The following is a 22,740-nucleotide window of genomic DNA, read 5'->3' on the forward strand; positions in this document are numbered from 1 at the left end:
AATGATAGCCTTCTTGAGTCCGATGTATATTTTTACCCAGCACAGTGGGAATAGCTGCTGTCCGTCATTCAGCCTCAACAAAAAAAAAACAAAACACATGTGCACAGAGGAGTATCATTACAGGAGGGGAGGAGAGACAAAAGCTCAAGTGTTACCCACATGGTCCCCAAAACCTTGGCAAATTCAGCTTGATTAAGCAGACTTGCTCCTAAGTTCAGTTAGTTTATCTCACCCAAGGTTCTGTGTCAATCAGTGAAAGCTGCAAGTGACCTATCTTGTGTCAGGGATATTGGGGAAAAAAAACATAAAAAAATCAGTCAGTACCTTTGATATCAAGGCAGAATGCGTGCTCATTGGCGTCAGCTAAGATATTGATCAAAAGTGGGCTAAATATTTTCACAGGTCAGTCTTTGCCAAAACCTAACTTGGTTTAACAAAAAATGGCCACTTGGGCAAAGTAGGAGTCACCCATCAAGCAAAGGAGATGAGCAGGGAAGGCTGACACACTTTATCAGATCCATCACAACCTGGGGTAAGCCTACACCTTATGAGACTGTGCAAGAAGAATCCAAAGTAGAAACACACATTAAATATGACATCTAATGGGTCACATTTAAAAAGCAAGATCCAAATACGCAGCTCAAATCTTAAATTATATATTCTACTGCTCTTCAAGTGAACAATTTCACTTCAATTCTCTATTAGCCAAACAGATAACTGGTAAAGAGACACTCGGGAATTGGAACTCATGAACCCAGTGAGACGTGCACAATCGCACACTTTATTCAAGAGGATAGTGATCAGTAAACCATGCTAATTATTTTGCTTTTCCGAGGCTAAGGGCATTGACTGTTATTACAGTACCCGCTCCACCAACCTCACCTCTCCTATTGCGAATCAGCTAAGTTGGCACTGGTTTAGGGTCTTTCCTATTCTGTGTGGCCTTGAGCCACAGCACACAGTCGATTTAACCATATTTGAACGTCTGCGCGAATCAACTTGTGTGTCAGCGAACAGGGGTACCTCATGTTAAAACAAGACAGACTGCAATTTAAAGCTGGCTTTAAATCTTTTGTAAACCTCAACTTTTGGATGAGATTTAAACTCGTACAGGAAAACAAGCTGGGCATTTCTGAAATTAATATTTATTAAGCTTCCTGGATGCCGCCTGTGTTTATACCCAGGCATCATTAACTGCTGAGTGCATTTGGAGACAGGAAGACAGCTCATTTGCTTGAGAATTTAAATGGTTGAAGCAACAGTTCGGAACTGTATTACTCTCCATCCAGGGTGACCACAAGAGACTGACCACAAACTCTCCACCAGCTAGTTGCCTTCTCTGGGTCACCTTCAAACAGCAAAGAGAACGAGTTACTTGGCAGAGAGTGCTCAGCCGAGGGAAGCGACAGCCATAGCAATGTAAACAGACCAAGTCTGTTGGCTGCTCAGTAGGAAGGCTGTCACACCGAGTTAGAGCTAACAGGACTGATCAAAAGCATTGCAGCCTGATCATGTTCTGACACAATAAAAGGGACAGGGGTAGTCCAACGGACATTCGTTTTAAGCAATTCCCATCTTACACAGAAGTAACTGCAAAATGTGGGATTTAAATCATTCCAGAAACAGAGATTTACAGGTCAGGAGGTCATTTGGTTCACCATGCCTACATTGGTCAAAAGAGCCATCCCACCTTCTAATCTCACCTCCCACTGTTGGCCCACAATCCCATTGGTTACAATACGCAAACAGACTGGCAAGCTTTTGTTTTAAATTGCATTGAGGGTTTCAGCCTACTCCATGATTTCCAGCAATGAATTCTAGACCCCTACAGCCAGAGTACTTTTTTTTCTAAAAAACAGACACAATTTTCTTCTAATAGAGTCATAGAGATGTACAGCACGGAAACAGACCCTTCAGTCCAACCCGTCCATGCTGACCCAGATATCCCAACCCAATCTAGTCCCACCTGCCAGCACCTGGCCCATATCCCTCCAAACCCTTCCTATTCAAATATCCATCGAAATGCCTCTTAAATGTTGTAATTGCACTAGCCTCCACTACATCCTCTGGCAGCTCATTCCATACACGTACCACCCTCTGCATGAAAAGGTTGCCCCTTAGGTCTCTTTTATATCTTTCCCCTCTCACCCTAAACCTATGCCCTCTAGTTCTGGACTCCCCGACCCCAGGGAAAAGACTTTGTCTATTTATCCTATCCATGCCCCTCATGATCTTATAAACCTCTATAAGGTCACCCCTCAGCCTCCGACGCTCCAGGGAAAACAGCCCTAGTCTGTTCAGTCTCTCCCTGTAGCTCAGATTCTCCAATCCTGGCAACATCCTTGTATATCTTTTCTGAACCCTTTCAAGTTTCACAACATCTTTCCAATAGGAAGGAGACCAGAATTGCACGCAATATTCCAACAGTGGCCTAACCAATGTCCTGTACAGCCGAAACATGACCTCCCAACTCCTGTACTCAATACTCTGACCAATAAAGGAAAGCATACCAAACGCCTTCTTCACTATCCTATCGACCTGCGACTCCACTTTCAAGGAGCTATGAACCTGCACTCCAAGGTCTCTTTGTTCAGCAACACTCCCTAGGACCTTACCATTAAGTGTATAAGTCCTGCTAAGATTTGCTTTCCCAAAATGCAGCACCTCGCATTTATCTGAATTAAACTCCATCTGCCACTCCTCAGCCCATTGGCCCATCTGGTCCAGATCCTGCTGTAATCTGAGGTAACTCTCTTCGCTGTCCACTACACCGCCAATTTTGGTGTCATCTGCAAACTTACTAACTGTACCTCTTATGCTCGCATCCAAATCATTTATGTAAATGACAAAAAGTAGAGGACCCAGCACTGATCCTTGTGGCACTCCACTGGTCACAGGCCTCCAGTCTGAAAAACAACCCTCCACCACCACCCTCTGTCTTCTACCTTTGAGCCAGTTCTGTATCCAAATGGCTAGTTCTCCCTGTATTCCATGAGATCTAACCTTGCTAACCAGTCTCCCATGGGGAACCTTGTCGAATGCCTTTACTGAAGTCCATATAGATCACATCCACCGCTCTGCCCTCATCAATTCTCTTTGTTACTTCTTCAAAAAACTCAATCAAGTTTGTGAGACATGATTTCCCACGCACAAAGCCATGTTGACTATCCCTAATCAGTCCTTGCCTTTCCAAATACATGTACATTCTGTCCCTCAGAATTCCCTCCAACAACTTGCCCACCAGTGAGGTCAGGCTCACCGATCTATAGTTCCCTGGCTTGTCCTATCCACCCTTCTTAAACAGTGGCACCACGTTTGCCAACCTCCAGTCTTCCGACACCTCACCTGTCACTATCGATGATTCAAATATTTCAGCAAGAGGCCCAGCAATCACTTCTCTAGCTTCCCACAGAGTTCTCGGGTACACCTGATCGATCAGGTCCTGGGGATTTATCCACCTTTAACTGTTTCAAGACATCCAGCACTTCCTCCTCTGTAATCTGGACATTTTTCAAGATGTCACCATCTATTTCCCTACAGTCTATATCTTCCATATCCTTTTCCACAGTAAATACTGATGCAAAATATTCATTTAATATCTCCCCCATTTTCTATGGCTCCACACAAAGGCCACCTTGCTGATCTTTGAGAGGCCCTATTCTCTCCCTAGTTACCCTTGTGTCCTGAATATATTCGTAAAACCCCTTTGGATTCTCCTTAATTCTATTTGCCAAAGCTATCTCATGTCCCCGTTTTGCCCTCCTGATTTTCCTCTTAAGTATATTCCTACTTTCATTATACTCTAAGGATTCACTTGATCTATCCTGTCTGTACCTGACATATGCTTCCTTCTTTTTCTTAACCAAACCCTCAATTTCTTTAGTAATCCAGTATTCCCTATAGTTACCAGCCTTCCCTTTCACCCTGACACGAATATACTTTCTCTGGATTCTTGTTATCTCATTTCTGAAGGCTTCCCATTTTCCAGCCGTCCCTTTACCTGTGAACATCTGCTTCCAATCAGCTTTTGAAAATTCTTGCCTAATACCGTCAAAATTGGCCTTTTTCCAATTTAGAACTTCAACTTCTATCCTATTGCATCACTATTTTAAAACGGATAGAATTATGGTCACTGGCCCCAAAGTGCTCCCCTACTGACACCTCAGTCACCTGCCCTGCCTTATTTCCCAAGAGTAGGTCAAGTTTCGCACCTTCTCTTGTAGGTACATCCACATACTGAATCAGAAAATTGTCTTGTACACACTTAAGAAATTCCTCTCCATCTAAACCTTTAACACTATGGCAGTCCCAGTCTATGTTTGGAAAGTTAAAATCCCCTACCATAACCACCCTATTATTCTTACAGATAGCTGAGATCTCCTTACAAATTTCTCAATTTCCCTCTGACTATTGGGGGGTCTATAATACAATCCTAATAAGGTAATCATCCCTTTCTTATTTCTCAGTTCCACCCTGGATGTATTTCCGGGAATATCCTCCCTTAGCACAGCTGTAATGCTATCCCTTATCAAAAATGCTACTCCCCCTCCTCTTTTGCCTCCCATTCTATCCTTCCTGGAGCATTTGTACCCTGGAACATTAAGCTGCCTGTCCTGCCCATCCCTGAGCCATGTTTCCGTAATTGCTATGATATCCCAGTCCCATGTTCCTAACCTTGCCCTGAGTTCATCTGCCTTCCCTGTTAGGCCCCTTGCATTGAAATAAATGCAGTTTAATTTATTAGTCCTACCTTGTCCCTGCCTGCCCTGACTGTCTGACTCACTTCTGTTCTCAGCTGTACCCATCTCAGATCGATCTCTTTCCTCACTATCTCCCTGGGTCCCACCCCCCCCCCACCTTACTAGTTTAAATCCTCCCAAGCAGTTCTAGCAAATTTCCCTGCCAGTATATTAGTCCCCTTCCAATTTAGGTGCAATCCGTCCTTCTTATATAAGTCACTTCTACCCCAAAAGAGATTCCAATGATCCAAAAATGTGAATCCTTCTCCCAAACACCAGCTCCTCAGCCATGCAATCATCTGCTCTATCCTCCTATTCCTGCCCTCACTAGCTCATAGCACTGGGAGTAATCCAGAGGACCCTTGAGGACCTCCTTTTTAAAGTTCTACCTAATTCTCTGTAATCTACCTTCAGAGTCTCAACCTTTTCCCTTCCAATGTCGTTGGTTCCAATGTGGACAATGACCTCCTAGTGGCCCCTCTCCCCCATGAGAACACTCTGCACCCTCTCTGAGACATCTTTGATCCTGGCACCAGGGAAACAACACACCATTCTGCTTTTTCTCTGCTGGCCATAGAAACGTCTGTCTGTACCTTGGACTACAGAATCCCCTAACACAATTGATCTCTTGGAAGCTGACGTACCCCTCGTTGCATTAGAGCCAGCCTCAATACCAGAAACTTGGCTGTTCATGCTACGTTCCCCTGAGAATCCATCACCCCCTACATTTTCCAAAACAGCATTACTGTTTGAAATGGGTATATCCACAAAAGACTCCTGCTATAGCTGCCTACCTCTCTTACTCTTCCTGGAGTTAATCCATCTATGTGACTGTATCCGAGACTTTCCCCCCTTCCTATAACTACCATCCATCACATACTATAGCTGTTGCAAATTCCTCATCGCTTCTATTTGTCTCTCCAACCGATCCACTCGATCTGATAAGATTTGCATCCAATAGCATTTATGGCAGATATAATTCGCAGTAACCCTTAAACTCTTCTTTAAACTCCTACATCTACAAGAAGTACATATCACTGCAAAGACCATTTTTGCTCCTTCACAATCTACAGACCCAGAAAATAACACCGTCTTATTCCTCTACAAACACTGCCCCAGGTTAAATTAATAGTTATGGCTTATATTTTAAGTTTAATCAAGAGACTTATCTCCAAAAACATATAATCAAGAAAGAATCCACTGTACCCACTACTGCAGCCTTTCTCTTGGACAGACTTAAAACAACAATTAACTTATCTAATTCTGTGCTGTGAACTTCACCCAACAGTTCTTCCAAGATTAGTTGTGAATTTCACTGTTTGTTAATTTTCCCAGATGCACTCCGATGTCCAGCGATACACGAATTCAAACAGCAAAGGCAGAACTGTGCAGATTTTCTCTCTCTCTCTCTCTCTCTCTCTCTCTCTCTCTCTCTCTCTCTCTCTCTCTCTCTCTCCTGCATTGTCCTCACCATGTGCTTCCTTTGTTTGCCCTTCTCCCTTTTAAGCTGCTGTTGTTTCGACTTTTTTTCCCCCAAAGTTCCAAAACATTGAAACAGCATATAAAACAGTAATTGCTGCTCCTGGAATTCGAGGAAATCACCTTCAACACCTAAAATACCTCAAAAAAAAAGGAGCAGCGCTTACAGCCAGAAATTTTTCCCGTCCTCCATCTTGGATTACCCAGAATCCTAATCTTTCTGAAAATTATTTTACATCCACGCTCTTGGTTAACAACTGATCAGGAACAGATCCTTCCTTTCCTCATTATTTAGGGCCCCTCAATTTTGTTCAACATGACTAAACTTGAAAAAAATAATTCCTGCTGGTTTGGAGACCAGACACAGTACCTTGCTTCTAGACCCAGCTGGCGAAATACATTACGAGAGAGCTCAGGATCAGCTCTGGTGCCAGTGAAGCTTCAAGGCTTCAAACTCAGGCTGTTAGCAGCCAAGGCGATTCCCGAAGCCACAAAGTAGTATGAGGAAGCAGAATATAAATGCCCTTGCTCAGCTGACTCCCAGGTCTTAGACACTGCAAGCCCACATCATTTCATCACTCATGATGTGAGAGAATGTGTGCACCCATGGGTAGTTTCTACAGGCCAGACTAGCGAAACACAATTGCAGGTCTTGGGAAAGATACTTACATCATACTTCCTTGGTGACTTGATGGTGTTACCTGTAGAACCCAGAGAATTCCATCAGGGACCAACCTATCATTGTAGCATCTTCAGCGCTGCAGGGAGAAAGATGGGTAGAGAGCTTTATTTGATATTGAAAAAAATTCCTTCTCTGAAACTCAATTGCTGAAACTTTTACATTGCATTTATACAATACCTTTAAATGTTACAAAATACAGTCATGCGTTATGTCTCAAAGACAACTGGATATTCTACAGTACTGATGGTGCAGTGGTAGTGTCCCTACCTCCAACCACAGAGACATGTTACAATGTGTCCTAATAGACCGATTAAGAAAAAGGCTGCATGTTGTGAAAACATAGAAATTAGCAGTAGGAGTAGGCTATTTGGTCCATTGAGCCTATTCCACCATGTCTTATGAGCAGGGCTGATCATCCAGCTCAGTCTGGAGAAAAGACTGCGTGCTGGTATAAAACATTAACCCAGGCGTAGATCAGGTGAACCGAGTGGCATGCTTAAGCTAGACATTTGGTATTCTTTTTTAAAAGGAAGGATTTTCAAGCAAAAAGAAAGACTTGCATTTATTTACTGCCTTTGCTTACCAACGTCTAATATGGCCTGTTAGGTACTTTGAAGTCAAAACATCATAAAATTGTTACGGTTCAGTGGGAGGCCTTTGGCCTGTTGAATTTCCATTGGTTCTGGAGATGCAATTCATTTGGTGCCTTTCTCTTCTTTCTCTCTGTAACTCGGGACATTCCTCAGTTTCAAATAACAGTGTGGTGAAGGCTGGTTTAGTGGAATCACTCAAAACGGACACACTCAGGCAGTGCATTCCTGACGTTAACCTTGAGTGTGAGATGATTTTTTCCCATGCCACTTTGCTTCTTTTACCAATTCCTTTAGGTTTGTGTCAACTTGGATCCTTCCACGATTGGGCAGAGTTTTTCCCCTATCTGCTCTGTCCAGACCCCCCCCCACCCAATATGACTTGGAATAACTGTCAGGTCTGTCAACCTTTGCTTCTCCAAGGCATGCAGTCGCAACTTCTCCAATTGACCTATGTTTCATCTCTGGAACTACTTCAGTGAATCTGTGCTCTACTGCAAGACCTTCAAATGCCAAGCATCATTATTGTCGCAATATAGGAAATTTGGTGGCCAATTTTGCACTGTAAACTCTCAGTAATTTGAAAGTGACCAGATAATCTATCTGTAATGATACTTTGGTGAGAAATATTGGTCAGGACACCAGAGATAACACCCTGTTTGTCTTTGCAGCAGTTCTTTTCCTTCCTTGTGAGGCGGAAATAGGGCCTCATTTTACTGTCTCATTCAAAAGACAGCATCACTGACATCGCAGTACCTTCTTAATACTGCAGTGATATGTTATCCCATTATAAGATCTTCCACGTCGCTATGGTCGGTATTTCACCACTGGTGACGTACTGAATCCAGCACCCTTCAGTTATAACTCAGCCACGTGCTAAATAAACTCAAGTTAGTCCACTGGAAACCATGCAAAAGCACTGCTAAGCCCACTTCACGATCAGCCTGCTATATTGGTGTACCTTTGAATAAGCTTCTAAATCAGATTTTCAAACAGGTTATAAATTACCTCATTGCTTTGTTTAAAGATCGGTGACTATTTCTGGTGCCCTGACCAACATTTATCCAGCAGTCATCACTATAACAGATTTATTTGTCATACTGCTTATGGGACACCAGTGGATACAAACTGGTTGCTGCATTTTCCTACATTACAACAAAAACAGCATTTAATAATCTTTGGCATGCATGGATGGTGCAGAACTTATAAATCTGCATGTTGGTTTCTTCCTATCAACTGTGGGATCTGAGAGACAATAACATCACGGCTCTTAACTAATTTGTGACTGGTTAGGAGCACCTGCACTTACCACATGACCTGTTTATGGAATTCCGTCATCTGTTTCTCTGTAGCTGTAATAGCCCCAGCCGAAAGCTCCTTTGGGAGGGCTTTGAGAGCGTCTTCCAGCCACCCACAGAATGTCTAATTTCATAAATACAAAAAACAAAACAGGCTATTGATACCCTGACGGGCACTCAGAGGGATATGCGTAAATAGTATTGCAGATAGGCTACACAGGAACTTGCAATGTTTTGGCTGAATGTATGTAGCAGTTCCAAGTCTATAGTCACTAGGCACATGATAAACTCAAACTGCTGCAGCAATCCCTTGGCAAACAGCTGAACATCAATACTGGCCATCCCAACCCAAACTGGCTAGAAAATGGGAGTGAGAGTGTTACCTGCCTGCTCACTAGACGCTGTGCCCACACCAGCATGGTGTCCAACAGCAACCTGCTAGTGGTTGACAGAAACATAAATCGTGCAGTTCAGAGTAAAACCCTTCTGAGCCTTCCATTTTGTGAGGTCAACTATCTGAACCATTTATTTTATTTATTGCAGGCCACACACAATGTTAGTCAACTGTCCAACAGTTCTGCAACATTCATAACATGCGTCGTAATATCGGCAGGCTACTCAAACCAAGCATGTTCCTCTGTTCAATTAGATCATGGCCCAACGCACATCTCAAACCCACCTACCATCTTGATTCTGTACCCATCACCTTGCCATACCTAATCCAGCAGGCTTTTTGACTCGCCTTCACTCCCACAAGTGATGCAGATCAGGAGAAGCCCTTTGAAAGACAAGGGCAAGAGACGCATGGGACCACCGCCAGCTCCAAGTTCCCCACAATCCAGACTTGGAACAGAGGTTCACTGTGGTTGTGTCCAAATCCTGAAACTCTCTCCTTAACAGCACTACATGGACTACAGACTCACCATTACCTACTCTAAGGCAATTAGAAATGGGCAATAAATGTTCATATGGACAATGTCACCCACATTTCACAAAACAATTTATTAGAAATTGCTTTGTCACAAAAACGAATAGCATTGTTGTCGCTGGACCTGCTTTTAATGGGAATAATCAATGCACGAAGAGAGAAGATGTGAGAAAGAGCCTGATTTCAACTTTGTTTAGCTGAATATGCTTTGAGCAAGTTATGTTTGGGGCTAAAGGGGATGTTTGCAAGAGAAAGATAGATGTGGGGAGAGACGTTCATTCTCACAATTTTCAATCCCAGGCCCAGGGATGAATTCAATCTCTAATTTATGGGTTGAGTCAGCTTCTTGTACAAAAAGAATGAAAATTAGCAAATGCTGGAAACGTTCCCCATCATGTACACAGGTTAACCTTACAGCATCTGCAATATTTCAAGTGCAAGCATAAACTGCTGAAAACACTCATGGCCAGACAGCATCTGCATTTCTGTCCCCACAGATGTTATAGTTCTCCTTCAGATGTTGAGACCCACTGTACATTTCCAATATTTAGGATTCTTTTCCTCTCTCTGTAAACCACCCACTTCAGTCTTTGTGGATATAATTTCAATTCTTCCCCTTTAGCCAGCCTGGCCCTTTCACAAACTTTTCAGACCCATCTCTCAAACATACCAGAGTTTGTTAGATTACTTGAAACTGGCAACCTGCTGCCTCTGGCACCACACCTAAGTGAGTCGAGTTCATATGACTCCATTTGTAGGACATTTAAATGCACAGAGCCTCACACCTTGGCCTGTCTTTTCCTGTCATCCATATGTATGTAGTTGTAACAAGTCACATCAGATAGCCATCAATGGGGAGAATTTGGCCCAATCTTTCCCTTGTCCTGCAGCTAAAACAATACTGAGAATGGTGAGTGCAAACTGTGTACGTTATTATTGAGCAAAAACAGTGTGTTGCCCACCAAGCTTTCATGAGCAGCCAGGAAAAATTAAGCAGGCATTACGTGAATTACACTAACTGGCTCCTGCTACACACCTTCCGGTCAAAAATGCGGAGTTCCCACATGACGTCAGCCACGTTACCCAGCATGCTTGGTACAAGGTAGAAGCAGCACGCCTGTACAAGCTGTGCAACAAGCAGTGCTCCGCTCTCCCCGAGAAATCTATGGACCAGGTTCTTCCGGAGCTCAAAATCTTCTTTGTGCTACAATGTGACAACAGGTACAAAGTTACCACATGATCTAAATGGAGCTTTGGAGGAGATTTGGCTGTACTTAGGTAAAGCCAGAGGGCAGCAATACAATACTTTCAAAGCAATACATTGTTCTGCTGACATGCACCAAGGTGTAACCTGAGTCATACCTTGAAGGCCACAGGCTTTAATTATTATAAATAGGAACACCAATGTCATCAACAACTTGCATTGAGATAGTGCAGTTAACATAGAAAAACAATGCAATGGTCAAACTATATTTGACACTAAGTCACACAAGCAGATCTTGTGACACAAGAACGATGTGAAGGAGAGTTGGGAAGAGAGAAGAAGTTTAGTGATTAGCAATATCAAAAAGAAAGCAGAAAATTACAATTTTTTTCCTCCCTGTTATTAAAAGCAAACTTGCCGTTTTATAGCTCCCAGCTTTGCAAAGTCCTTCGCAGCTAATAAATCATTGCCAGCAGCAGTGGTTAGCATTGCTGCCTCACAGCGCCAGGGACCCGGGTTCAATTCCCACCTCGGGCAACTGTCTGTGTGGAGTTTGCACATTCTCCCTGTGTCTGTGTGGGTTTCCTCCCGGTGCTCCAGTTTCCTCCCACAATCCAAAGATGTGCAGGTTAGGTGAATTGGCCATGCTCAATTGCCCATTGTGTTAGGTGGATTAGTCAGGGGTAAATATAGGGGAGGTTGGGTTTCTCTTCGGGTCGGTGTGGACTTGTTGGGCCGAAGGGCCTGTTTCCACACTGTAGGTAATCTAATCTAATCCAATCTAAAGCTAAGAATCAGTTCCTCACAAACTGCAAATTCCCACAACCAACAAAATAAATGATCAGCTGAATCGGTTTTTGGTGGTCAAAAGATGCTGGAAATCTGAAACAAAAACGGAGATAGCTGGAGAATCTCAGCAAATCCGGCAGCGGCTAGAACGAGAAAGCTGAGTCAACATTTTAGGTCGGGTGACTGTCTTCTGACTTTCCACTGGATTTGAAACGTGGACTCCGCTTTCTCTCCACAGCTGCTGCCAGATTTCCTGAGACTATTTCTGCTTTTTGTTTCAGCTACCACAGACTGTCCTTTGAAACTGCGTCCGTCTGTACCTTCGAGTGCACATTCAGACCCACCTTATTGATTGTTGCCACATGAACCAGATCCTGCAGGAATTTCATCACACTGGAGTTGGCATCTCGGTGGTTCAGCGTTGTTGCTGTCAATGCACATCGAATGATTAAGGACATCACTGGGCTTTGGATCAAAACAACTGGACTTCGCTGAATGAATCTGCAGAGAAAAACATCAATTTTGGCAATTATCTTACATGTTATTAGTTCTCTGCATATTCTTCATTTCTGTATTGGAAGTGGAAATTACCTTGCAGCCTAACTTTAAGGATGGCGCTTAAATTATGTCATACATTTCTACAGAGCATATCAGCAGGTGATTGAATTGTAGAGGTCATCATAGGGTGGCATGCTCCTGCTCAATGTCTTCTCCACTAGACCATAAGATGCTGGATCAGAAGTAGGCCATTCATCCCATCAAGTCTGTTCCATCATTCAATGAGATAATGGCTGATTTGATAAATTGCCGAGTCCACTTTCCTACCTCTTTCCCCATATGCCTCAATTTCTTATTGATTAAAATTCTATTTTAGCCTTGAATATATTTAACAACCCAACCAAAACAGTTCCCTGCGATGAAGAATTCCACAGATTCACTACTCTCAGAGAAGAAGCTCCTCCTTAACTCTGCCTTAAATGGGTGATCCCTTATTCTGAAGTTAGGCTCTTTGGTCCCAGACTCCCCTATAAGGGAGAAAAAACCCTTTCCTAAAAATCTTGTACGTTTCAATAAGGTCACCTCAAATTCCACTAAACTCCCATGAGTACAGGCCCGATGTACTCAACCTCGCCTCATAAGACGGTCCCTCCATATCCAGGATCAACCTAGTAAACTTTCTCTGGACTGCCTCCAATATACCTTTCCTCAGAATAGGGGGCCAAGATTGTCAACAGTTTTCCAACTGTGGTCTGACTAATGCCTTTTATCGTTTTGTCAAAACTGCCCCTTTTTTTATTCAAATCCTTCTCATACAATAAAGAAGGAGCTTTGGCTGATCTTTCATTGTCTTAGCCCAACAAAACCATGGACAAATGAAGTGACCTACAACCATTTTCATGGTGACCAAATAAATTCGTGTAGACCGGGGGTTGAGCGCAGGATTTAACGGCCTACACAGAACAGTACCATTCTGGGTAGCAGATTTAATATATAAACCATAAATGAAGCTATACACCATTAATTTCATTAGCCATTAACTTAAATCTGAGAGTAAAGTAAATTTTCACTGGGATTGTGGCAAAATTAATGAACTTTAACAAGCCGAAGTCCATAAGCTCAAGGTGATGCAAAGCTTAGTTGCCCACATCTTGACCTGCAGAAAGCCGCAGTCCTCCATTGCCTCTGTACTCACTGACCGAGAGGGGCTCTTGCTCAAGTAACACCTTACTTTATAAACTTTGGTTTTAAACCCCTCCAACACCTCACGCTCTCTAATTCTCACCACTACGACATGCCCAACCAAATAACTTCATGACTGGCAGTGAGCCTTCAGTTGTCTCAGTCCCAAACTCCAGAATACCCGCTGGAATTCTAGTTTATATTCAGAAGGACTTTAATGTTGACTTTATTTTCTAGTAATTCTCTGAAGGTAATGCTTAACTTCTTCAACTTTGTTTCTTTGACTATTTTGTACCCAAGTCCTTGTACCTAAGATAGTGCTGTGTGCGGCAACATTACACGCTTTCCACTGTACTCCTTCAGTACTTGAATACACGTGACAATAAAATCTAAATCAATAAGATTCCAACCCACACCTCTGTCCTTCTCCACCTTGCTATCCTCCTTAAAGATATTCCTTAAAATTTACATGTCTGATCAATCCCTCGGTCAGTGAAACTACAATCTCATTGGGTTTGGTGTCACACTTTGCTTTCTCATGCTCTTGTGAAGCACCTTGGGACAGTTCATTATGTCAAAGGCTGTAGATCAATACAAGTCCTTACTGAATTTGTTGAACATCTTATTAGCAGCTCTTCAACAGGTCACTGTGTTGGGCCTGGGGTGGACTAGGTTTGATTTTTAGCTTGCGAGGATCACATTACATCACAGCGGTGCAGTGCAGAGGACAGGACAAATCCAACAAAGATTTACAATCATATCAAGATAACACCCTCTCCACTGAAAAGTCTATGCCGTGGGCATTCACGCAAGCAAGGATTGTGGCTTCACTGAGAAGGTGGCATAGTGGCCAAATGATCTGGATTTAAACAGTGTTCACATGAGATACAGTAGGGTGTCATCACTTGAAGTACAGATCTCTGGACTCAACATTTTGAGTACAAGTGGAGAATTTTGGAGTTGCTCTCTGCTTCAAAGCGACAAAGCCAAAAGACAGAATATTAAGTACCAAGTCAATGGGCAAAAATAATTTGGAAGTGCCAGATTCAATCAATTTACTAATTCTACATGCAAGTATTAGAAACTTCCGAAAAATATTGCAATGTATACAACTAGTTAATTCAGTCATAGCCAAGAGTTAAGAACACTCAAGGAAATTACAGGCATCCTTTCAGAAATCGTTTCATATGCATCAGTAAATTAATATCAAATAAATTTAGCTTCTTCAGTGACCCATGATCCCACAGAGGCCAACACTTGAGACTTTCCCAGCAACATACACCTCCTGGGAAAGCAAGAAGTTTGCTGTTGTGATGGACGAACTCTCTATTATTTTTAGAAGGTAAATACTTGGGAGGCAACAGATGTCAATGTGGGAATTTATTTGTGATTATTTGGATGGAAAGTTGTTATTCTCATCCTTGCTCCCTGACCCCTGGTCCATTAGGATGAACCACTTTGAGATGCAGGAGATCAGAGCAGGGGAAGGAAGCTACTTGTATAAGTGACCGACATTATCAGATTCAAGGAATACGTTAAAAGTGCAAGATTAAAAAAAATACACAAACTAAACAGCCCACAGAGAAGCGCCAAATTGCAGAATCCCTACAGTGCAGAAACAGGCCAATCGGCCCAACAAGTCTACACTGACCAAGTCGCAAGTGTATCCCATCCAGACCCATTCCCCTACCTTACTACTCTACATTTCCCCTGACTAATGCACCTGATGTACACACCCCTGAACACCATGGGTAACTTTAGCATGGCCAATTCACCTAACGTGCACATCTTTGGACTGTGGGAGGAAACCGGAGCACCCAGAGGGAACCGACACAGACACAGGAAGAATGTGCAAACTCCACACAGACATTCGCCTGAAGATGGAATCAAACCTGGGTCGCTGGCGCTGTGAGGCAGCAGTCAGGAGACAGACATGTTGCTGAAGCCTTTTCATCTTGCATTTATCAGGACAAATATTATAATACCAAATTTCATAATTTTCTTTTCCTGAAATGAGTGAAAATGAAAATCTTCAGGAACAGATTTCTTTTCAGCAATGTTAAAGTGTTGTTTTCAATAAATATTTTCTCCCAAAACATCAAGGTACATGGGGATAGTGTGAGAAAATGGTGTTGAAGCATAAGATCAGCTATGATCTCAGTTAGTGGCTGAAGGGGCTCGAAAGGCTAAACACAAAGATATGAATTGGAAGCAGGAAGAAGTTGCTCGGACCCCCTGAGCCTGTTCTGATACTCAATATGATTGTGGCTTATCTGCAAAATCTGTCAGGTAGATCAAAGCATGCTCTCTTCAAAGGTACTCTACAAATTTCTGAATTCCATCGCCCAGGAAGCCAAGGACAGCAAGCATATGGGAATATCATTCCTGATGAAGAGCTCCGGCCTGAAACGTCGATTATCCTACTCTTCGGATGCTGCCTGACCTGCTGTGCTTTTCCAGCTCTGATCTCCAGCATCTGCAGAGCTCCATATGGTAATATCTGCACATCCAGATTCCTCCAAAATGCATAAAACACTCCAACTTGGAAAGGTATCTCTGCTTCTTCATCACTAAAATCCTCAAGGATGTTTAGGATAACTGGGAGAAAATATTGGTCCCGGCCTCGCTACGACATGGCCACAAAACAGACACCACAAAATGTCTGCACTTAGCCACTGAGCCTACCCACAATGCCTCAAATTGGCTAAACCAGCCATCCGAGACACCACATATACCTCAGGACATGAGTCATCCAGCCCAAGACTAGATTAACTGATAATGAGCCTCTCACTCCACGATAGCCCAGTACCTCTGATGTCCTTAGGGCACAGCTGCTCCTACCCCACTAGAAATCAAGCCCCCACAAAGTGTACCCAGACAAGGAAGCACCAAAGGTACTTCACTTGCCCCCTCAACAATACGAATTAACACAAAGATGAAACCCACTAACACCTACTTCAGCCAAGGATCAGAATCTCCTGAGTCAATTAAGAAACTCATTGCCAGACACCGGACACTTGAATTTTTTCAATGAATGAAGTTTATTTCTCTTTTTTTATACAACTCACACCATTGTCTCATACCTCACCCTTCATTGTTGTAAGGGTATAAATCTCCACTGTATTCTCTGTTCGGGGAAGAAGCAGTGGCTCCTTCTGAACGGCCTGTCAGTGACTGTTTCAGTGGGGTCAAGTCTCTTTCGCAATGTTTGTTAAATAAATCCTTGTCAGTTCTCAGTCCGATCTGTGCGGTTGTGATCTCTGATTAATTGGGCTAAATTCTCTGACAATAACTAGCGCAGGAGGCTCCTTCCCACAGGGACAGTAGTGGCTCACAAGAAGTGTTCACCACAAACTTTACAAAGAAAATTCAGTTTACAGTGTAAGCCTCAGCCTTGCCAGCGATGCTTACACCCAGTAATCATCTTCTACAAAAAGTGACAAACCATTTAGTGGCAGACTCCTGTGGCTTCACTTTCTTACACTGCTCTCACACCTTTTCTGGAACTAGAACCCAATGTGAACACTAAATGACCTACTGAACCTAGTCTCAGTAACAACTTGCCTCTCTTCTTCAGGCCTACTGGTTGTAATATGGGTTTCTCTGCAGTTTAGTTGTACCTGGATTGAGAATTTCACTCTTCCATTAATACTTGGTCTACAATGTTGTAGTCATTACAAGAACTTGGCCGAGAGAAAGATAGGCTTGGCAGCTGAATGTTCCAGGGTTTCGAAGTTTCAGGTGTGATAGAGAGGGATGTAAAAGGGGTGGAGGAGTTACATTACTGATTAAGGAGAATGTCACAGCTGTATTAAGGAGGACATCTTGGAGGGCGCACTCAGCGAGGCACTATGGTAAACTTAAGATTAACAAAGGGTGCAATCACTATGATGGAGTTATACCAAAGGCCTCCCAATAGCCAATGGGAATTAGAGGAACAATTGGTGGAGTTGTGAATAGTGAGAAAGGATACAAAAGGGTGCACAATATAGATCTGCTGGAAAGTTGGGCAGAGAAATGGTAGATGGAGTTTAATCCGGCCAAGTGCGAAGTGATGCATTTTGGGAGGTTAAATGCAAGAGGAAGGTATAGGGTAAATCGGCATAACCACAGCAGCACTGAGGGATCCAAAGCTCACTGAAGGTGGCAACACAAATGGATGAGGAGGCAAAGAAAGCATAGGGCATGCTTTCTTTCATCGGTCAGGGTGTTGAAGAGAAAAGTTAGCATGTCGTGTTGCAACGGTAAAAGACTTTGGTTATGTCACATTTGGAGAGGAAGCACAAGAGGTTTACCATGATGGTGCCTGGATTGGAGTGAATTAGCTATAGAGAGAGGCTGGACAATTTTGGACTGCTTTCACTAGAGTGTCAGAGTCTGAGGGATGACCTGATAGAAGTGCATAAAGTTATGAGAAGCATGGATAAGGTGAATAGTTAGAGTCTTTTTCCTTGGGTGGAAACGTCAAATACTTAGGAGGCCATAGCTTTAAGGTGAGAGGGGGAAAGTTTAAACACGATATGCCAGGGAAGTTGTTTTGTTTTTGTTTTACACCAAGGGTAGCAGGTGCCTGGAATGTGCTGCCAGAGGAGATGGTAGAAGCAGATATAATTGCAACGTTTAACAGGCATTTAGACAGACACATGAACAGGCAGGGAACAGAGGGAAACGGATGACGTGTTGGCAGATGGGATTAATTGGAATAGCATCATGGATTAATTGGAATAGCATCATGCTCAGCAGAGACATGGTGGGCCGAAGGGCTTGTTCCTGTGCTGCAATGTTCCACTACACTTTACTGAATACATCTGACACAGTAAGGGACCATTACAGGAATCTATTCACACATTTATCATCTGATGCTACCAAATACTCATAAGCCTAAAGATCCTGTGCAGCAGTAGTTCCACCTTAGGATTTGATCGCTAAAGGCGGTGCACTCATTACAGTCACATTATCAGTCATTATCAATTGGGAAATCCTTTCAATATGCCTATGTCAGGCACGAATAGCAGAGGGTTTCCTGGTCAGCCAGAATCATGTGGTAGTTGCAATAGACACCCCAAGTTAAAAAGACTCTATGAGCAAAGTCTTGCCAGGAGTACAAAAACATAAATCAAAGTAGGCCACTTGGCCCCTCCAAACATGCAGATCATGACTAACCCCAGGAGTCAATTCCACCTTTGGTCTTAGCGTCACCCTCATTCCAACAGCTTACATGCAATCATACATGTATACATTTTCCCAAATTCATAAACATAAGGTCATTTATTTGTTACTGTGCACGGCATGGTGGCTCAGTGGTTAGCACTGCTGCCTCACAGCACCAGAATCCCGGGTTCAATTTCAGCCTTGGTCTGTGTGGAGTTTGCACATTCTCCCCGTGTCTGCGTGGGTTTCCTCTGGGTGGTCCGGTTTCCTTCCACAGTCCAAAGATGTGCAGGTTAGGTGAATTGGCCATGCTGAATAGTGTTAGTGTTAGGTGCATTAGTCAGAGTGAAATGGGTCTGGGTGGGTTACTCTCTGGAGGGTCGGTGTGGACTTGTTGGGCTGAAGGGCCTGTTTCCAACTGTAGGGAATCTATTCTAACCAACCATTATGAGGTAACTAGCAACTGACAAATACATGAAAGTGGAACATTGCTTTATTTCTGTGAGTGAAGCTAACTTTTACCTCGTTGCCAAGCGAAAAAGGTCATCCACAGTGTCAGGATGATTCTGGAAACCTCGAGGTTGTTCGAGCAGCCGAAATGTTGGTCCACAAAATGCCTGAAAGAAAGAATTGCAACAAAATATTTGATATTCATTTAAATAATGACCATATTAACAACACACAGCACCATCCATGGATAAATACATACAGAGTAGACAGACCAGTGAATCCTAGTCAGTGCTGAATATGGTGGCTCAGTGGTTAGCACTGCTGCTTCACAGCGCTAGGGACCCAGGTTAGATTCCAGCCTCGGGTGACTGTCTGTGTGGAGTTTGCACATTCTCCCTGTGTCTGCGTGGATTTCTTCCAGGTGCTCTGGTTTCCTCCCATTGTCCAAAGATGTGCAGGTAGATGGATTAGGCCATGCTAATTAGCCCATAGTGTCCAGGGATGTGCAGGCTAGGTCGATTTGCAGTGGGAAATGCATGGTTACGTGGAGAGGATGGGGGTAGGTGGGGGTAGGTGGGTCTAGGTGAAATGCTCTTCATAGGGTCAGTGTGGACCCGATGGGTCGAATGGCCTGCTTCCACACTGAGGGATTCGATGAAACCCGGATGCGATGGTTAACTTCAATGCCCTTGAACTAGGGCGGGGTTGAGAAAAGTCAGCCAAGGACCCTGACTACTTCCAGTAATTCCTGGAGGACATCAGATTAGGTGTTGTTCAGCTGTAATGCTCCCTGCAGGAGTCTAGCTGGTTGACAGACGACGTTTGGGGTTGCCAATGACAACTTGTGCTGTGAATGGGTGTAAAGCTTCATCTACCAGGAATCAGTCAGTGATCATACAGTCAGAGAGAGCTAATGACATTGAAAAATAGGAATCAGTGGGTGGTGAATGGGAAATAGTTGTATTCACTGGGAAGGATGATAATAATTTTTGGATTTTGAAACTTGGGAATCTAGTTAAACAACTTCAAGATTTGAGGAACAGTGCAGCTAATAGATGACTAAAGAATAACCTGTAGGGAATCAGCATATTATGGCTACTTCCTAAATGTATTAGCAACATTAAACTGTCATATATCTTTTGTGAGGTGACCTTGGGTCCTCTCTTCCTCTGCTTTATTTTTACACACCCAAACTAACAGACAGCTCTTAATTGGAATTCCATCTCTGGATCACTGAGGATTTGATTACAAAGTTGCTGACAACCAAAAGTTAGCTCAAATTGAATTAGGATCCAAGAATATATGGACGTTACTTCCATTAAGGGTCTGTGCACAAAAGCCAGCAAACTAACCTGCATCATTTCGAGCAGGCCCTGCGTGCAGCTCTCCTCACTGCCATACTCATCCACCAGAATACTGCCAAGATACAGGAAACAGGAGTGTTGATGGGACTGGTACACACTCACCATCTTGCGGAGGGTAGAGGGAAGGGAGAAGACAGAGCAAGAAATGCACAAGGTAATTACAGTTCATTCGTTCACAGCAACACAAAACTTCAACCTCCCATACCACATCTGAATTATGAGCAAGCAGCCATTCAGCCCCTCCAGCCTACACCACCATTCAAAACAATTTGTTTGTGACCTCAAATCCACATTCCTGCCTACCTCTTGTACCCTAAGACTCCCTTTTTAAACCAAGAATCCAACTCTGCCTTAAAAAAAATTCAATGACTCAGCCTTCAGCACTCTCTGAGGAAGAGAGTTCCAAAGATTCATAACTATCAGAAAAAAAGAAATTCTTAATTCCATCTTAAAATGAGACTTTTTATTCTTAAACTGTAACCAAGAAAGGGAAACATCCTTTCAGCAACTACCCTGTCAACCTCTTTAGAAACCACTCAATCAACTGAAATCAGATATAGCACCACAAACAAAGCAACATTTTTCAATTTTGCTTTGGACCCTTGGTTTTAAACTGCCCGTTCTTTTCACTTTCTTATCTCAACCCTCTCTGCCTTGTGTCTCCTGCATTTGCAAATCAGCCAGCCATACTTCTTTCCTTTACAGATACCTGCAATTTAGAGCACATTTATCCTTTTGCCCAACTGCCTATAGCTTCACCCTGGAATTACATTACCAAGTGCCCAAAATAGTCTGGGATTTGTAGCATGCTTCAAAGGAAGTTTGTTTTCCCCAGTGGTTCAGCAGTTATCACATCTCCCCAGTTATTTGCCCCACGCAGTGCAGAACCATAATGTGGACCGATCTGGGTGCAGGCACACACCTGAGACACCAGGGGCTGAATTAACATAGCAGATCCTTTACCCACGCATCTGATTGCAAAACGCAGGCACCGACAGCAACGCTCCGCCATCCTATTGTCCGCCTGGTGCCTGTACAGCGTTTCAGAAATCACTGGCCATATCTGCAAATGAAAAGATTTGATGAAATTCAGTTTAAGGAAAAGAGCTTTCATCGGGAACCACTTTCACCAATTCTCAGCCTGCAATCAAAAATTCAACTCATCTTAAAAGAACTTTGAATTACAAGTGTTGGGCAAAGTGAGAGATTTTAGACCCAATGAAATTTAGCCTTGCTCCAGTCAGTACCAACTACTGCCATGTGATACAGCATGTGGAAGAGTTAAACTATATTCATTGCTCGAATGAAGTGTTCAAAATCAGATGCAGCTCAATTTATGTTATATACCTTCAGATTTGTGACATCAGGATCCCTTAAATATCCCTTGAGTCTGCTCCAAGCTCAGAAGAGCCCAGGACATTAATTGTACTTCCACCCTTATTTGTCCATCTCTACGTTCAGTGCTGAGCAAAGGGGCCATTCTATATGTTGATCCCACAACATCTGGGATTCAGCAGAAAGAGGTGACTTTTATTCGATCAATGTGATCAAACTAAAAACAAAATCTTAGAGATTAAAGTACATTGTATGGCCTTTATCTCTTTATTCCAGATTCCTTCAAGCTTTTAAACCTGGCTTTATTGGAATAATTGCTCCAGTTGCAGGGAAGTCTGGTCCTGAGAGCGAATTAATTCATTACGAACGAACAGAATTTGATAAGAAACACGCCCTCTTCCATTACAACCAGTGACCTAAAGCAGAGATGGGTACAAACAGGGTGAACCTGACGTGAGAAAATGCTGTAAAGACGTAGCTTAATGGATTAGCACGCTAGGTGGGCGTTGTGTTCTGATGATGGCCCCCACCCAGAATATGACCCTCTTTCAGATGCTGACTGACCTTGTGCGCATTTCCCTTTCTGTTTCAGCCTTGACAGCAGAACGTCCTTCTTTACAAATAACAAGCATTCGTTTTTGTGACCTTACCTCCTGAATGACTTTCTGGCAGGGGTGCGGCCTCCCTTCGCCCACTGTTGCGTTGGTATGCCTGGCAGTGCAAGAGAAGATGGGGAGTGAGATGGCAGCGGGAGGTAGGTGCAGAGTACGTCATTTCAGAAATAAAATCAAAACACCAGAAATAGGTAAACATTACAGTTAAAAGGAAGAACCTTACATCTATATCACACCTAGCATGACCATAGAATGTTGCCAAGTCTTCTGCAAGTGCAGAAGCACTCTGAAGTATTATAATCAATTCTGTGCACAGCAACTGCACACAAAGAGCAACTTGATAATGATCAGGTCATTTTCTTTTAAATGGTGTCAACTGAGAGAGAGAGAATGCTTGTCAGGCCGGGGGTAGGGTCATGGAAATGTTTAAGTCCATC

The 22,740-nt window shown here is 43.2% G+C and overlaps 1 protein-coding gene across 3 annotated transcripts in view; it reads right to left on the reverse strand.

Moving 5' to 3' along the window:
* The window catches only part of LOC140489307 (transportin-3-like), a 69,808-nt gene that overhangs the window by 4,783 nt on the left and 42,285 nt on the right, over positions 1–22,740 (reverse strand). For 2 of the 3 annotated variants that reach the window (XM_072588703.1, XM_072588705.1), the window contains exons 16-23: positions 22,340–22,400; positions 21,277–21,417; positions 20,343–20,459; positions 19,063–19,157; positions 12,054–12,210; positions 10,753–10,920; positions 8,800–8,912; positions 6,888–6,976 (exon numbers count right to left, since the gene is read on the reverse strand). In XM_072588703.1, coding sequence (XP_072444804.1) covers positions 6,916–6,976; positions 8,800–8,912; positions 10,753–10,920; positions 12,054–12,210; positions 19,063–19,157; positions 20,343–20,459; positions 21,277–21,417; positions 22,340–22,400 — 913 coding nt within the window. In that variant the 3' untranslated portion in view covers positions 6,888–6,915. The remainder of the gene's footprint in view (positions 1–6,887; positions 6,977–8,799; positions 8,913–10,752; positions 10,921–12,053; positions 12,211–19,062; positions 19,158–20,342; positions 20,460–21,276; positions 21,418–22,339; positions 22,401–22,740) is intronic. The other variant, XM_072588704.1, reaches the window with a different exon arrangement.

Source organism: Chiloscyllium punctatum, chromosome 18 (assembly GCF_047496795.1).
Source record: "Chiloscyllium punctatum isolate Juve2018m chromosome 18, sChiPun1.3, whole genome shotgun sequence".
Taxonomy (NCBI): Eukaryota; Metazoa; Chordata; class Chondrichthyes; order Orectolobiformes; family Hemiscylliidae; genus Chiloscyllium; species Chiloscyllium punctatum.